The 19,158-nt window shown below is 37.0% G+C and overlaps 1 protein-coding gene across 1 annotated transcript; it reads right to left on the reverse strand.

The window, feature by feature from the left end:
- Positions 1 to 10,516: 10,516 nt before the first annotated feature.
- Positions 10,517 to 13,565, reverse strand: LOC128676640 (uncharacterized). The gene is made up of 2 exons (XM_053756837.2): positions 13,434 to 13,565; positions 10,517 to 13,085 (listed from the first exon to the last, which is right to left on the reverse strand). The coding sequence occupies exon 2, from the start codon at positions 13,083 to 13,085 to the stop codon at positions 11,085 to 11,087; it is 2,001 nt and encodes a 666-aa protein (XP_053612812.1). The 5' UTR covers positions 13,434 to 13,565; the 3' UTR covers positions 10,517 to 11,084.
- Positions 13,566 to 19,158: the final 5,593 nt, after the last annotated feature.

Consider the following 19,158-nt stretch of genomic DNA (forward strand, 5'->3'; position numbering starts at 1 on the left):
ATTTTATAACAAATACATAAATAAGTAAGAATATTTTTAAACAATGGCGCAATCGATCGATAAACTTTGATACTAAAAAGGATGTCATAAGAACAGGTGATCCTGGTTCTAGCAGAAGTGTTGTGTTATCAATTCTGCTAGAACCAAGCTTTAGTCGTCAAAATGATATTCTTGCCAAGTCTGACAGTTAGGGACGCCAAAGACAATGCGACGGATCCGACGTTTTATGTCTAGGGAAGCAACCAGGAATGAGTTTAGATGGGACTTTCAGATATATATCATCGATAATAATATCCATGACATATGTAATAATTACACATAGTAATTATGGGAACTAGCTAGGATAAGAAAGATAATAATTTATAAAATTATAAAGATTGTAATTTAAATTTATCTACCTACTTTTAGGCTTTTTAACATATGTTCCTGGGTATTAATTTATTTCTGGCAACGTCAAAACATATCAACAAAAAAAAAATTGAAAAAGCTTTGAAAAAAAATATTTGCAAATCGTACAAACGACTCGCGGCAAAATCTCCAAATCTGTCTCCAAAAGTTAAACGGAGTCAGAATCCGAACGGCAATCGATTGCAAACAATTGATTCGCCATTGACATTAGGTGGAAAGTATATAATCCTGCAAATGATGATCAGCGGCCGCGCAAACACGGCACCAGGTACTGCGATCCTGGCGCTTTAAGGATTTAGAGCAGGATTTGCTTTCAATATTAGCCGGCGCCGGCGAGCGAGCCGTTCGTTCCGCCGCCGCACTTTTTTATTATTTTGTCGCGTCGTTTTGGCTCTAAATGGAATCATTCCGCCATCTACATTTTTATTTTTCAATTGCACTCCGATTAGTGGGATTAGCCGTATCGCTTTCCGATTCTTTGCTCCTTTTGTTGGCGTTTGCGGACTAGCGCGGGCTCTAATGACTTTGCGATTGGGAGTTTTTCTGTCCCGTGAACTAATGACTCTATTAGTGGTATATTAGGTATCTTGATATAATATCAATTCAAAAAATCCTATTGATTACATAAAAATATTACTAAGTGAGTATTTTTTTAATCACTCATTAGTGTTAAACAAAGTCTGTACATATTGTATGCTTAGATCTTTAAAATTACTTAACGGATTTTGATCCGGGTTTTTAAATAAATAGTGTGATTCCTGATTAATGTTAAGTTGTATATTTTATATGGTTTTAACCGAGCGAAGCCGGGGCGGGCCTCTAGTGAAAAATAAAAGAAATCTTTTTCATTGCATCTTTATGTCTTAGTCTAGCATTTCTGCCGAAATATATATATATTATTTGTCACAGGGATAGAGAGAAAAGAAAATACATTAGCGTATAAACAGTTTACGTCAAACAAGCTCGCGCCATTTTACAATGTGTTCAATTTATCAGTGACTCAAAGTATTTTTACTATTTGTTGTATCAAAGTAGTATTTGCATACGGTTTTGCTTTTAGTATGTTCTGTGCGACCACCGCAGCAGAGTTGAGCGTCACGCTTATCTTTATGACTGCAAACAATAGTGTTTTTATTTTATCACGGATCCCTGAGGTCTGGCTCTTATCAACCCTATCATATTTACACGTAGCCAACTCGAGACGTAATATCAACAGGATTCGGAGTAGAAACGTGTTACTATCGCGTTTCCATACAAAGGTGCTAACACTTGGACTTGATAAAAGTAAGTAGGATTCCTTGGGTGGTACAATGTAAGGGCATTATCTTATTATATTCGCCTTCCTATTTAAATGTATGATGTTGCCGGTGTCATTGTCTCGTCATGATCTGTACGCGGATGTTGATTATGACATCGGAAGTACATATAGCAAACGTTGGTCAAAGTTTGACCAGAAATTATAAATGAATAATTAAATACGTTTTAGAATAAGACCGTGATAATCTTGTAGACTATTTATCAAAACTAAAGCTAGCATTTCGATCCGCTTTCCTACTAAAGAACTATTAAGAATACTAGAAACAAAAAAAAAATTATGAGCACTTCCCGTATTCAATCAAGCCAGAAACGTCAACTTACTTTGACATTGATAAAATGACTTTTTAATATAAAAAAAACTGTACTATCAAATCCTTGGAAAGCACTTACCTCTCGTAGATTTCTCTAACTCGAGACTCATATAACTTTCCAGGCAAAAATCTCTTCACACTCCAATTTTTTCATTGTCCAAAATCTTTACCTTTTCAAATAATAGTTGAACTAAATACTTCAAAAAACAGGCAATGATGACGTTATCTGGAAATTTGGAACAACAAAGCCTATAGAAGTGCCATTTGGTGCCTATATTAAAACAAAAATAATTTGCCCGCGTACCTATTTCCCACCTACCCGAAGCCCTTTCTCTTTAGTCCTATTCCCACTATGCAAAATTTTAAGAAGATTTGATGTGTAGGTTAAGCGACAAGAAGTAACACACTTTACAACATTGATCGAGTGAAAAATTAAAACCATTTGAAACACAAATACAAAACTGATATGATATTCAAGTCTTCAAGAAACCAGTCTTCTTTAGAAGTTAAAAACGCTCCTCTAAAGCCTCTGGTATAGCCATTGTGCGTCAGTTGCGGTGATCACTTACTACCACCAGGTCGGTGCCCCAATAATACTTTACCTTCCTGAATATGCCATACAAAATATATACGAAAGACCTTCTGAAAATATTTTTTCTGATTTCGAACGAACTTCAGTGTCTTAGCAAAGCGGCGCAGGTGAGCCGGCAAAAAAAAACGCATCTAAAGCACTTCTTCTATCATATATCCATATAATTACTCCAATTTCAGTGGTTATCACCGATCATAAACCATCAGTGATTAAATTTCAGTTAACACATTTACAAAACTTATTTTTAAAGTGCAAATAGATGAAGATTTATGATGTTATTGAATGTGTGTGACGTCCGCGTGACGTGCGTGCTGGATTTCAGGTATTATATAAATATCAATAAATATTTAAAATACATATATATTTATTTTATTGCTGGGAATTTTTCATATGACTCAAACGAGCCTTTTCCATTGATATTGAACAACGGAAAGTGGGTCTTTTGACCCACTGTGACTATTAATCATAGCTTTATCAGTTAAGTCAGTTTTGATTTGTATAATTTTTATTTACAATACTTATTGGTTCTTTTTATTTCTACGTTTATTACCAATAGTCGTTTAAAAATAAAAAAATATTTTGTAGATTCGTGACAAACTACCAACATAATTCAGTTACATAATCATAAAACTTTACTCCACTGGCTCAGTGACCCCAAAGTGGATTTTGGCCTCCGAAACGAGAGAGCTCCAGATTCTTCTCTACTCCACTATGGTTCGCCAAATAGCAGCTCCCAATTCACGCAGATCATTCCCTAATGTCTCGCAAAAGTTTTATAAAGTTACTGATACGTAATTTCCTAAAAAAGGTAAGAATATACATTCTTTGATTTGTAACATTCAGATGGAATACATTAAATAAACACACCAACCTGCAGACGCCTGTCCACCTCCGTCCCACCGACCCTAGTCCATACATTATTAAGTCCAAACAAAACAGGTACATACTGTCAATAGTTGCGCGGAAGAGGGCCAGGTTCGGGTAGAAAGGATCAAAGCGGATTAGAGGAACGACAACCAATCAAGGGTAACTGGACTGGTATACCTACGCGAAATAAATGCGCCGCATAAAACTCCAAAATCACTTAGCCAAACATAACTCTAAATCTTGGGGGATAAAGTTCAAATTTGGTTGTGTGTGGAGTTTATTGATGTTTTGTTTGGTAAGGAGGGTGCTCAAGGGGTGAGGGGAGCGATGCAGCCTCCGCAGACGATCTTACAAGTTAATTGTGTTCCGTGCTCAGTCCTGACTACGAAATAATATTCAGTCAGATGTATATAGGTGTATCTACATTGTACCTACATCTCTGTTAGTGCCGTAGGGGTAATGTTTATAGTTTGTAATCGAATTTAATAAGTTACTGGCCACCCTATTATACATAACAACACGAAAAGAAAAATAAATATAGGTTGAGAATATTAAAGCGGTTTATTCTGAAAATTTATGTGTTGAGATTCGTATGTGTTCTTAATGTTAATCATTTTTAAGGCTCAATACCTCAGAAATACTTAGGATTACTTGTGATCAGTTGAATGTTCGTCTTTTCTGTCTATCCGCTCAGAGACTTGTGTCCGCTCGTCAAGACAGTTTTATCAAGAACGCAAGTTGATGTATACAATAATAAAACATTTAAGTCAACGCGTTCATAAGATATTTATGTTATATAGTTGGGATTCCCTGGGAACTAAAACCTTCCTGTTAAATCATGAAATTTGATTAGAGACTGTCATCCCATAAAGTTCTCTTTAGTAAAATCTAATTTCAAGTGTTCTTCTTAAATGTTTGGAAGTCTAGGTAGTTGCCGCCCGGACACAAAACAAAAATTCTGTGGATTTCCCTATGTAAAATTTCACTAAAAGTAGTAGATGCGTAGTGTAGGTATAATAACCAGGATTGGGCTGCTTTACGCCTCATCTACCGCTCGTTACGCCGCGGTCGTAAATCTTCATTCCCCCCCCCTCAACTCCCCCCCTCCCCCCTTTCAGACCCCACACTTGATTTCAGTTCGCTCAGACCATGCCATATCATAAATGTAGAACTGGAATTAAACTGCGACAAATTCAAGTATTGCTAAATTGAAACGGAATTGAAGTCAAAATCTCTCTCACTCAGCTCATGTTACCGGTTTCGTTCGAGGCTATGGCGCCGCGAAGCCTCGGGGTCGGCGTAAAGTGGAATCTTAAAATTGTGAAGTTTCGATTGTGATTCCGTTTTCGGCCATTTTATGACCGTTTGGCTGACGTCAACTCTATGAGAATGAATCTACGCTGTGTGTCCCTTAGTCGCCTCGTATGACATCCACGGGAAGGTTCTAGATATATAATTCTAGAACAGAATTATACGCCACACGAAATGAGAGAAAAAATATTTTTTAACAGTAACTTCGGCGGAAAGAAAATAAATTGTAAATAAGTACTTGTCACATGTGAAGGCTCATTGTAAACATACATAGACCTTATACAAATAATAATATACAAAAATGAACTTGGAAGTTGCTCTTGGAAATATTTGCCTATTTTTTTACCTCGGTTTTCATATCATCATCACCATTGACAGCTCTCTTTTATCCCACTTCTGGCGAATAGGCCTCTCTGAATGAACCGAGAAGGGTGGCCTTCTCGGTCTTCATCCACACTAATATTATATAAAGAGGTAAGCGTTTGTGAGTTGGTATGTTTGAGGCGGGTAATCTCCGAAACTACTGAACCGATTTCAAAAATTCTTTCACCATTAGAAAGATTACTATAGGCATATTTTATATCCTAATTCCTACGGGAGCGAAGCCCCAGGCAACATGTAGTACCTATATAATCTAATGAACAAATATTTCAGGACGGCCATTCCGTCTCCTACACGCATTTGTGCATGTTTTTGTGACCATAAACCACCTCATATAAACTAGTTTATTATCTCTGGTCGAGAATACTTGAATGATTACCATCGGAAGGGTAGAAGTGGAACTAATAGGTTCCAACCATTGTATGGATTAGGTACATTAGCAAATGTTATTTATATTCATTAAGGGCCCTCTACGTGTAACGTTTTTGAATGAGACGTTTTGAATATTTTCCGGGGTGACATAGGTTTGGATGGATTACGTATAAAAAATATCGACGCACATGTATACACTTTTTACGTGACCCGACGTCCTAGTTGAGAGGCAAACGCGGCAAAGCAGCGCGGTACTATTCGTCTATATTAAGCCTACTCTCTCTCTCATCTGAGTATTTTCCCGGATATTTCCTCAGCCGTTGAGCGTCGGAGCCCAGGGTCCGCTTTCCTACTTTTATGCCTCCATATCTCACGGTCTAATATCAAGTCTACACTATCTACACTTAATTAATAACATAATGAGGAATTGTTTTAATTCCTTGGGTGATAGCTGTTCAATTCCCGCCGTCACTCACCTCGGATGTAACGAAGATAATTTACTAGTCACAAGGTTTGATATAAGACTAGGCGAAAAAATATATTTTCCACCAATTTTCAGACATTTATTTACAGCTGATATGTTATGTTATTATGTTATGAGATATATTGTGCTCTGTTCTGTGTCTATATATCTCTAATGTCACAAACATGGAGTCTTGTCGAGTTTACTGCCGAGTATCCAAATAATTTTACTAACTATAAACGAAGTTTTACTTAAATTGAATCCGAAACAAAGCACACGAGTAAAAGAAAGACGCAATTTTAGAAGGAATATATCCTATTTTGCATATTCAGTACATTTAGACAGCAGTGGATGTTTCTACGGAGATAATCAAATAAAGGATACAATACAATGTTGAAATCAACTCTGGAGCCAATCTGGCCCGGATCCGGCGCGTCGTCAACTTGCATCTTTATTGTCGTGTAGTGAGCGACACGATGGATGCTTCCATATTGATCTTTATATACTCAACCCCTTCTGTGATTTTAGCCTTTTCTATTTATGCCTCATCAATATTTTTAATATCTCGAATGCGAATCTGAACATATGTATGCTTTGATTTTGAAGATTCAAATCGACAGGTAGCTGACAACCCACTTAATCCTTCCGTAAAATGGAAATGTTTAAAGCATATTGATTTAATTAATGTAAAAGTTTATGCACCTATTTTTTCCGGATTTCGATGAAACTTGATACAACGGTAGAATAAAACCTTGAATAACACGTAAGTACATTTTATCCCGAAACTCCCATATCGATTCAGGGATCACCACCGCTTCCATGCTAGATCTCATGTTGTTGGTAATTTCATCAATTTCATCACATGTTGTTGGTAAAAATAATTAACTATCAAACTGGTTAGATTCAAGGGCACACAAAGGAGCAACTTGATACTCCCAAATGGAATTAAATTGGCAGCGCTGTGCTCTGTTATGTGGAAAATAATAACAAGATCACGCGCGGCTGGCAGGGACTCGCACTAATGGAAATCCGGCCAATGATAATCTGCTTCCAGGCCATTTATCCTCGAGTAAGTCTGGGCACAATCTGCGGCGTCTACGAGTGTGCCCCGAGTTTTATGCCGTCGTTAAGGCAAGCAATTTGTGGAGTCTCCCGTTAAGGAGGTCGCCCGAACCTTAATTCCTTTGGACTTTCTTAATCTTATGGTACCCGGCTCACGGTAATTGTTTCAAAATTGTTGCCACGCGCTATCGAAGTTTAGTGGTTGGATGGCTGGTAATTCAGTTTGTTGAGGCGAACAGGTTCAATAAACCTTGAACACATTGGATTTTATATATGTCTTTACATATTATAAAAAGAAATCGCATTAGCGTCTAGACAGATGAACGCGATAAACTCAAAAACTAGGTAGGTAGGTAGCTACCGGTTGGATTTTTGCACAGTTTTCATTAGTTACATAACAGTTAGAGTTTTGCCCGAGCAAAGCCAGACCGGCCAGTAGTTCATCTAAACTTATAAATGCAAAAGAATATCTCGCTTTCACGACCAAACAGCTGGCCCGATTTTAATGAAACGTTGATCAGTGACCTAAAGACAAATAGGCAACCACAGCAGAGCTGTGGGCAACAGCTAGCAATTTCGATTTGGGAAAACATACTTTACATAGATTTAAATTAAAAGTTTCGCCCTCCTTCAAAATTACTTCACCGTCCGGAGACTGATCTTACAGAAACGTATCCGAATCACGATTTTTTGTAAGATGCAAAATTAAAATTATTTTACGGTAGTACCTATGTAACTAAGCAATAAATTTTATGTTCTGCGAATATTCGATGCTGATAATGAACAGAATCAATATGACTTGCGCATAACCTATAACACGTTTCATTCCTAAACAAAAAAATAATAAAATTGGTAAATATTTGATCAGTTTATACTTTGGTAATCTTGTGCCAGTAATTGAAGCTTGTTGAAGAGAATCAGCAGATTTTACAGATTCGCTTGTGCCAAAATTTTGGATTTACAAGTAAAATATAACACATAGTTGCTCTCCGCGTCTGTCGGTTTCTATGCTTTTTTTCTTCTAACCTACGCCACGAATTTTTATGCAGTTTTCATTGTTAATTAGACAATTAATTCCCGACGGTCTAGACCGAAGGCGAAGCCGGATCGTAAGTTTTCTCAATAATTTGGAACTGAAGCAAAATTCCGCCTAATAAACTACAATAAAAAAGTTCTATGAAGAACTATTTGTAATTTTTTTTCTAGGGGGTAATTTTCGGTTTCGAACTAAACCGATTTTGTAAATTATTTCACCAATAGGAAAAGTACCTTAGGTCATTTAAGAATAATATGGTGGCCATATTATTCTTAAATTACCTAAGATACTTTTTATCCAGATTTTCCTACGGGAACATTTCCTCAGAACGCAGCTATTATTTCAATAACTCATATAGTTCTTGCCACTGAACCGAGAGGTCCCGGGTTCGATCCTCAGTCGGGTCATGATGAAAAATGATCTTTTTCTGATTGGCCCGAGTCTTGGATGTTTATCTATATATGTATTTGTTATAAAATATAGTATCGTTGAGTTAGTAACCCATAACACAAGTCTCGAACTTACTTTGGGGCTAGCTCAATCTGTGTGGTTCGTCCTAATTTATTTATTTTATTATTTATTTATATAAATTTTTCATCTACAAATGACCTCCACATCTTCCCGTGGCATCATACGAGAAGAGACATAGCCTTGACAGCTTGGCAAACATAACATTTCCAAGAAGAGTTGACGTCAGGCAATTCAAAATTAAATCCGTAGACAAAAAATCAAAATGCTTTGGCTCTTATTATTCCCACAAAGACTATCTATAATTAATTGTCTTTATACAATTTCTGTGTACAGAAAAATCCCATGTACAGTTTAATTATATGTATAGACCTACATCTATTAAAATCTAAACTGAAGTGAAAGACAATCTAGCGAGTGTTGCGGCTCCCTGCCATAATAAAAACGAAGTAATCATGCAAATTGTAGGAGGAAAGTTGAATTAAAATGCGGGTGCCGGGAGGGCCATGCGTCTTAATGACCGCAATGGATGAGCGCCGTAATCTGGCTGGGCTCCGAAATATAGACGAGAGAGGAGAGTAACTTAAGATATTAATGGGATATTTAAGATACTATGCACTTTATTGCACCAATAACAAAAATTATACAGCAAATAGGGTTAATCCATCAAGTTAATTATAGGTACTATTAGCTAAGAATTAATGAAAGATTAAAAAAGGCTAGGTAAAGGAATCATTAGCCGCCATTTTGTCCGCCATTTTATAAGTAGGTCTTACTTTCAAACCGACGCAGATATCACTACTTGGATATATGTATTAATACATGTATTTAACGCGCACGTACCTTTTATACTTCGCATGTTTTAATAATGAAACGAAATTTTAAAATTAGTTATTGTGATTATTTTTTACATCTGCATAAAATTTAAATCGTACAGAGTGGCTTTTTAAACCACCATTACATGTAGGTACCATAATATTCCTTAAACAGAAAAAAAAATTGTGAAAATTTCGACTTCCCATACAAAGTTCAATCAGCAGGTCAGTTTGTAAGGGAGATAAGTAAAACATTTTTGTACATTTTAAGTCATCCAAACGATGATGTAACATGTGAGACTTGTAACATGTTTTAACTTCATTTATTATTAACATTGTACCTAGTTCTTAACAAAACTTATTATTGCCATGACATTGCAAAAATAATAAATATTTCTATTTCAAGAATGGTTGACAAACAACCATTGTGGCCAACCAAAATGACACAGCGCACTCATGAATTTTCTTCTCTCTAAACACAGACTGTACTGTATATACCTATCAATGAATATCATAACTTCGAGATGGCTATAAGATGATATAAGCTGAGCCACTCTGCGCTTGTTTGCTGGCATTATCTGACTGAGAAAGCCATTATCTTAAGCTCAAACTTATAATATATTGCATTATTATATCAGATACCATCATGCCACTACGAACCTTAGTAATTTACCAGTACCGAGAGGAAACGCGAACTTTTCCTCGTGATGACATCATTTTATTACGTTTATATTTTCGAAAAATCGTTAATACTTTGATGACAAAATTTACGTGACTATAACAGGTTTATTGAATACTTTAAAAAGTAAATAATCTAGACATGTATTTTGATTGAAACACACGTTATAAAAATCAATACACATCAGTGCACATTACAAATCAATTACCAGACTTTAAAATGTGCAAAGATATAGATTTTTAAAACGTAGGTAACTTACTTTATTTCTACAAAATATGTGTAAATTATACCAACTATATTAGGAAAAAAAACAAGTGTATTACCTATTATAAATAACTGATTTATGATAGTGCCAGACAGTCCATAAATACTGGTAGGTAGGGGAGATGGGCCCAAAGCGGGTACCTCAAGGTTTGTGTCAAAAAATAAAGAGGTTATTGCAGTTGCAAAGTGGTTTTTTTTAATTATTTCGTACAAATATGTATTAAACTTTGTAACAAAAACTAAAAAACACTTCTTTCTTCATAAATTTCTTCAAAAACTTAAAAATTATTCAGTTGTTCATATTACCTGCTTTACCCGTAGGGGGTGCCTAAAGCGGGTATGGCCCTTAGGGCAAAACGGGTCAAGACTGGGCAAGGCGAGTAACAATGAGATTTTTTTCTTAAAAACTAAATAATGATAACAAAATAATAAAAATATCCTAAAACTTTTCAAAAAGTTGTACACAATCAAATTTAAATTGAAATTAAATTAATTAACAGCCAGTATTTAGATTTTTTTTTATCTTATATCTAATCAACAATCATTGCTTCAAAAAAAATCAGTCTTTTTAATCAAATTCGTCAGTCTTAATTAGTTACTGCTACATTTATTTATATAAAAAAAGGTTTTGTGATTAGTTTAGTATCTAATCAAAAGTAAAAATATCGAAAAATTAAAATAATAAAAGGTTGCACAAAATAAAATGTTCAGAAACTTTACGTGATTTTTTTTGTGTTACTATTCTTGACATAGATCACAATAGTAGGCCCCTTTGCCTAAATAGCTTGTACACTCTTCATGAGCCCAACCATGACAATCATCGCACCTTATCCAGTCTTCTATTGGTGGATCTTCGTACATCTCGTGGCATATGAAGCAGACACTTTTTTCTTCTGCGTGCTTCCTTGTCTTTCCGCTTCCAGTAATTTTTTTTGTGTTCGAGGTCGAGGCTTTTTGTTTTTTACCTTTTTTGGCCACAGGTGGATTTTTTTTAGACACAGACTTTACTTTTTCTTTAAGTTTCTTAAGTGATACTTTCTGTTTCTTAGACTCAATTTCTCTCTGTTGCTCTTTAATGGGAGTGCTGGTTAAAATTTCTGACTTTTGTGCTCTTCGTTTACGTGATGTCTTTGGTGCAGTTAGTTTAGGTATAGGGCGAATGTCCATTGGGGTTACCTTGGTAGGTGTAACACATTCAGGAATCACTGTTTTAACAAGCAGAACTTCCTCAGGTCTAGGGGTGTTGCTGTCAATGTCTTCAAGCATTCTATCTAATACTGACGGGGAAATTGTGCGATCGGAGTCTACAGAAAGGCGACCAGGACTATAATTTTGCATTTGTGGATGGTCGATAGTATTGTCACCTGGAATGTCTATGGGAATATCAGGGTCAAAGTTTTCTTGAACATTGGCAGGTTCAGTAGCGATTATGGTATCGATTTCATTATCTTCAGGAGGATCATTGACAGAGGTGTTTGGAAGATGTTCAGTGGCTATCGTATTAGAAATCAAAACGTCACATGCATTTAATGCCAGCGGCCTGTCTGTCAAGGATGAAGGAAGATAATCATCATCGCTAAATATATGTCGGTTTACTGGCCATATACCAGTTGCCTTAAATCCATTTACAGCATTTTGAGCAGAAGCTGCTTTCAGGTAAGCGTCGCCAAACAGCTGACCAATTTCAAATGGTGAAATGGTTCGTCCCACATGAGATCGTTGGTAAACCGAAACCGTCTGTTCAAAATAGGTTTTTAAAGGGCCATATACGCTTACATCTAGTGGTTGAGTTCGGTGACTGGTGTGTGGAGGTAATGAAATAAATATCACATTATTTTTTGAGGCATATTCTAATGCTGGCAGATATTTATGAGAAATGTGGTTATCCATCACAAGTATTACTTTATTTTCCTTAGTGGGTCTCGTCACCTCTACAAAATGGCGTAGCCAGTCTAAAAAAATTGGACCGGAAATCCATCCACTATCAGAACAAGTAGCTACTGTGCCTGGTGGTGATCCATCAAGCAGTCGGGGGTTCATACGTTTTCGAGAAAATATCATAAATGGAGGAATAAAAGATCCAGCTGCATTGCAGCAACACACAATTGTTGTCAATTTTCCTCTTTCAGTACTTGATATTATTCCTACTTGTTTTTTTCCAGTTCTGGTGAGAATTTTTGGTGGTTTATTGCTGGTGGTGCGCACACCCGTTTCGTCAACATTGTAAATTCTAGTCGCGTTGATTTCATTGCGATCTACTTGATCTTGTAAAAGATCAAAAAACCTCTCAACTTGCGGTCTATTAAAACCTCGGGCACGGGCTACTGACGTTGGCTCTGGCTTTCTCAAAGTTAATTCGGGATGTCTTGTTGCAAAGGCTCTATACCAATCTTCTCCAGCAGTTTTCTTTTTAAAAGGGTGCGGAATTCTATTGCTCTCTGCGTATTGATATACTAGAGATAAAAATTCAGATTTTGTCAGACCATAAAAAAGGTTATCCATATGAAACAAATATTCTATTAATTCAGATTCTTGTTGGTCATTAAAAACTGTAGAAAACCTACCGAGTTTTTTGTCTGCGGAGCCTTTTTTTATATGCCTTTGTAATGTTGATAAATTTATACCATATTTTTTTGCAGCACCATTTACTGAGCCCTTCTTTGCCTCTTCCATTGCCAACTTCATTGTCTCCACGTCCCAAGAAGCTTGTTTGGTCTTCCTTTTGTATTTTTGAACCATCTGCAAATGTATTATCAATGAATGATAGATTTCAGTACTTTACAAATACCTACCATGACTAAATATGAATTATGAGAGCCAATATATTGTAGGATCTTAACGCGAGAACAGTCGGTGTGCGCCAAAAATGTCTTGGGTAAAGCGGGTCAGGGCAAAGCGGTTACCTGCTTTACCCATACCTGCTTTGCCCAAAAGTTTATTTTTCACGATTTGTAAAATAACCTCAAAATCTTTATCAGAAATGTTGCACACACAACGAGGATTCAAAGCTGTTTTAATGCAGATTAACACACAAGTAACAATAATAACATAAGTCTCAATAGAATGAAGAAATTCGTAGTCACATACCTTGATATTTTTTAACAAAACAGGCCAATAAAAACACCCGCCGCTCAAAACGCCGCCGCGCGTCGCTGACGTTTCCGTCAAACTGATTCGTGTTGGTACGCGTTCGGGCGTCGCCGCGGCACGCACACATTTACACTATATGCTTGTATGCATGAATAACGAGGCCTACCCGCTTTAGCTGGTATACCCGCTTTGGGCTCACCTCCCCTATATAATTGAAGTTACATGTTACTTACTTTAAACTAGGCATAATGTTAGCCAAAACACCACATATACCTACATAGTAACTTACATCAAACAAATAAATTCTTAACAAAACACGCCGCAACCTTTCAAAAATGTGACTGGTTTCGACAAACAAAGTTATGTCTCCAATGCAATTCCAATGGAACTTTGTTCAGCCAACGATTTCATAGACAATATTTTCTCCCGAAACTTCTTTGAAGTCAAACAAAACCAATCCGCGGTTATCCGAGATATTTCCCAGCTAAGTCGCACCTACCTTATTCGCAAACATCGAATCCGTACACAATACAGTGCGAAACGAAATTCGAAAGATAGATAATTTCGCACGAAAAGAAATAAGGCGGAGGGAAAGAAAATATAAATTGAATAGTCGAATACACGCATCCCGGCATTACCATAAAGGCACAGGGATCAACTGGGATTCCTTCACGAACTTTTTTATTTTCCTTCCACCTCTAAATCTTCGGGGGAAGATTTGCGAATCTGCAAATGTTGATTTGATGATGTCAATGCCGGCGCGCGAACTTATAGGTGGTCTGTTCCACGCGTGATGTCGAAGTGGACCCATTGTTCTATTGCGTGCTAAATACACGACGCGGTGGTGGTGCAATAGTTACGACGCCAGCCTGTGGATTGAAAAGTCCCAAGTTCGAATCCTACTCGTGCCACATGAATTTGTATACCATTCTAACTCATGTATAGTAGTTTTCCTCGACCACCACTTGCTTCCGATGAAGGAAAACATCGTGAGGAAACCTGCACACTGGTTGATTATTAATTTGTGTGTGAAATGGAGAAGGCAATGGCAAACTACTCCATTAATAGTGTTGTGTGATTACATAATCAGTTAACATACACTATAAAATTTCAATAAGATCAATTTTTCATTTGAATTTCTTTCCGGGGGTGAGGTTTTTCTATGGAATTATTTGTTCATCGATGCGTATTTATCTATTTAAATACACTGTAGCAAATCTACCTAGTTAACACACTTATTTTGTGAAATAATAACTAGCATATTTTTTTACAAAATAATACTATATTTACCTCCCCTAATAACCCTTCAAGTGAAACAAATTGCTTCAAACTCGATATTTTACACCAAACAAGCGTCTTCAAATTTAACGTCGTTATGCCCTCATGAATAAAGGCGTAGCCAAAGGGGGCAGGGTGGGGCAGCCTGTGCCAGCCATACAATAAATGTAGCCAAATGTAAAGTCCTCAAGTCCATTCACTTTACTTACTCGTGTTTATTGATCTTTCCATGAAAATCGAATACATTTACCAACTCTATTCATAGTATTCCGTATGTGTTGAAAATTTTGATGCGTTAAATCATGTACTCTTAACTTTGCCTAAAATTCGTAATTGTCGTTCCTCATTCTTTATATCAACTTGTCCCCCCCTGGTCCGTCGGCTGGCGACGTCCTCGCTCATGAATAAATCATAGGAAGTAACTAAGCTGGCAGCCTTTGTAATTCTACATAATACATTAAAACAGCTTGCAGATCGCGTGGGTACTTTAATATTGTGAATTTAATTGGCTTTAAAACATGTGAAGTTGTTGCTAAGACATGCTTTGTTATAGATATTATATATAGGGTTCATATAGTTACCTCTATCAGTAGCGCGAGACGAGATCTGCTGAAAATGAAAATGTAATCTTTAATGTTATCATTGTTAGGTATTACATACTTCAAAAAATAATTCATTGAATAAGCTAGGTAATAAGTAATGAAGTATCACGTCTTCCCTTACGGGGTAAACAAAGCCAAGTGCTGTAGTACTCAAAGACCAAATTTAGCTGTATGACACACTGTAAATAAAATTATTAGCCTGATCGCCTATGAGAAGAATCTCCAGTTTCTTTTCTTTCGATTGACTTTTACGTTTCTAAAGCATTCATTATAGATTAACAATTAAAATAGATAGCTATCTAAACTATGTACCTACTGATAATAACATTTATCAAAACAAAAGTAAGAAACGAATCAATGCACATAAGTCGGAGAAACATCTTCAAACATATTCACAAATGCAATATAACACGTAAATAAAACGGTCTGAGGGCGGCCTGGTCGGTCGATTAAGGAAGCAAGTGCAGCGTTGCCTTGACAACGCCGCCATCTTGCGCCCCCCCTTCCCCCCATAAACAACCCCCCTTGTATCGCTGCACTGAAAACACTCCATGTTTAAAAAGGTTCTTGGGGTCGTTCAGTACAATCCCAGACAGACGATATTGCCAATTTATTGTGAGTATATTAATGTTACTTTTATTTGGCTGGCTTTATATAGCGGTGATTGTTAAAAGGTATTACATTAGATTTGTTTTATCTTTATGTACTCAGTACTTGGAGTTATTTTTTGCTAACTGTAGAAGGTTTACTAGCTTTTGCCCGTGGCTTCGCCCGCGTGAAGCTAATGCGGAATAGACATGATTTTCACCCTATAATAGTCGTTTGGGGGTCGATTTTTAAAATAAGAATACTTATGTTTGTACGGAGTTCCTTAACTATATGCATACCATATCTCGTTAAAATCGATTCAGCGCTGTAGCTGTGAAAGCGGAACAGACAGACAGATAGACAGCTGTCTGTCTATCTGTCTGTCTGTTCCGCTTTCGCATTTACTTTCGGAAGTATGGATATTAGTATGGATAGACTTAGTAAACAAATTGAAATTATACCCGTCCCGGCTTCGCTCGGGTAAAAACATAACACACTTAAACCTTCCTCAGGAATCACTGTATGGCAGTGTGTGGCAGAGACCACATGAAATCCGTGCAATAGTTTTGAGTTTACCGCGAACAGACAGACAGACGTGGCAGAGGATAGTATAAGGATGTAAGTATGATGTAGAAGATAACCTTCTGTCAGTTACCAAACCCAAGGAGCTACCCAAGAAGGTCGTCAAGGTCCCAGGACAACTATGATATCGGAAGACAAAATGATTAGTAGAATTTGATAGGTAGAATATAACTTGGAATAGCACATAGGATACTTTATATTCCGAAATTCTCACGGGAGCGAAGCCCCGGCCGCGCAGCTGAGTGTTTAATAAAAATGTGTCCTAAAATTTAGATAAAATATCCTCAATTTGCGGACCAGCAAATTCTAAAGCACCTGTAGTCCACAAAATGCGAGGCATTTTGAAGTCGGGAAGTTCAAAAGATTTGTCGTCATTCGCGAACTAACGTCGTCTTCCAGCGTTTGTAAGTAAAAATTATGATTATCACCCGCCGTGAGCTGAGCCCTTGATCCTTAACTAACGGTCGGCAAGGCGGACTTTCCTTTTCTTCCGAACTATAACTCTTTTTTATTGCTACTTGTGGGTGCAGCACTGGATTAGCCAGCTGAATGATCGCTTGGATGTATTGACTTGCGATTTTGTGATTGCGGCCTGCATTTTAGAGGTTTTCTTTCGAATGGTATGAGATTTTTGTAGAATTAGATTTTGGAATTTGTAAGTGCGATCCTTTATACTCATAAACCTTATTTAATTCTTTTTATAAAGGACTTAAAGGCACTTATGGCACTTAAAGGACTTGGACTGATTTTATTAATCAGTCCAAGTCCTTTAAGTGCCAAATCAGAATAATTAAGTGCCTTTCAAAAACTGTTAGTAATATTATTACTAACTGAATTTCGGGATAAAAGTACCCTATGTGTTATTCCAGGTTATATTCTACTCGTGCACCAAATTAAAAAAAAACAATCAGTAGATTTTTCGTGAAAGTGTAAGAAATATACATTTTTTTATTATATCCTCACAAACTTTCGAATTTATAATATTAGTGGGATTTAGAGTAACCAACCAAACCCTGAATCCTAAAATAGTTGGTGCTTCATATAAGTTAGATTCACTCTCCTGAGCGCTTTCCCGGTTTCTTCCTCAGCCTTCAAGAAACAGAGCCTAGGGTCCGCGTTGCTACTTTCTCTTCTCCCCTTCGCACAATCTTCGTCTCAGTAAGACTATTGGCGACGCCTGTCCTCCTTGACAATGTTAAGACAGGACTTTTAAGTAAAGCAAATGAAAAATGCACGCATTCAGGAAGAGATATAGATGAAGGGGAATTGAAAATGAAAAACAATCGTAACATAAACTTCTTCCACAGTCGTATTCCGCATAGCTCGTGGTCATTACGTGGTATTAAACACACACAACAACCTTCTTGGCACTATTAATGGAGTGATTTGAAATTGCCTTCTCCATTTCACACACAAGTTCATAATCAACCATTGTGCAGGTTTCCTCACGAGGTTTTCCTTCAACGGAAGCAATGGTAGTCGATGAAAATTACTCAGATTGGTTAACAAACTCATGTGGCACGAGTAGTATTCGAACCTTACCGTACCTTTAGGTTCACAGACAGGCCATAGACTAAGCCCCATAAAACCATAAACTAAGCACAAACAAAAAACCTATCTTTACTTATCAGAAACGGGGAAAAAGTCCTCACAAATTCTATTTAAAGAAGTCGGGAGTCCTGTAGGATTTGTTTTACGCCGGGTGAAGACACGGACTTACGGGACGCGCCGGAGGCGTCCTTAATTTTATTACGGGACTCCGCTCCCACAGGAAAACCTCCTAATTGTGTCCCGGGAAGGTCGACGTGAAAACTGAAATAACATTTTGTTCTTCGTCTCCGGTCGAAAAAATTGGTACTTAAGCCATGTTTCACCACTTTCTGATATTATATTGTAATCTAACAGATAAAACTCACTGCTAGATAAATCTAATGTGATTGGCCTGTCAGCCCTATTCGAGACTTGTGAAACACAATTTTTCACACTGTCTATGCTTTATGATACATGGTACTATATCTATTCCAAATAAAATCAAAATTGGACAGCAGTTTTGCTGTGAAAATCACATGTTTAATACTAGCTGCGCTCCCGTGGAAATTTTAGGATAAAAAGTAAACTATCTGTTATTCCAAGTTATATTCTATCGTACCCGTGTAAGTACCAAATTTTATAACAATCCCAGTAGATTTAGCGTGAAAGAGTAACAAACATACACACCCTTATCCTCACAAACTTTCGCATTTATAATATCAATAGAATAGGATAGCGGATGCGAAGACCTGTGTCACATTCAGACCAGATTATGTGAAAATCTATAGAATATGGGCAAATGATTTGTCACTTTTTATAGGTAAGTGCCCTCAATCTGTACTGTAGTGATCCTCTGTCTGACTTGGAGTGATAAAAACAGTTACATTTTTTAAGTACAGAGTCCACGCCACGAGGCACGACAACAACGTGGCCAGTCTATTTGTAGCGCGGATTTTACTTGTTTTTAATAGTATAGTTGGCAAACGAGCATGCTAGTTTATCTTATTTCGACAATATATGTAATGCCAGCAGCTCCCACTATAGCGGATAAGTTGTTCGCGGAGTGTGGAGCCAGATACACCACATAGCGCCATCTATTGTGCTATATTAATAATACGGAAAAGGAATCAGCGCCATCTATT

This window comes from Plodia interpunctella, chromosome 16 (assembly GCF_027563975.2).
Source record: "Plodia interpunctella isolate USDA-ARS_2022_Savannah chromosome 16, ilPloInte3.2, whole genome shotgun sequence".
NCBI classification, from domain to species: Eukaryota; Metazoa; Arthropoda; class Insecta; order Lepidoptera; family Pyralidae; genus Plodia; species Plodia interpunctella.

Coding starts and splice junctions, on each gene's coding strand:
- LOC128676640 (XM_053756837.2), bottom strand. CDS start 13,085: ATGGTTCAAAAATACAAAAGGAAGACCAAACAAGCTTCTTGGGACGTG.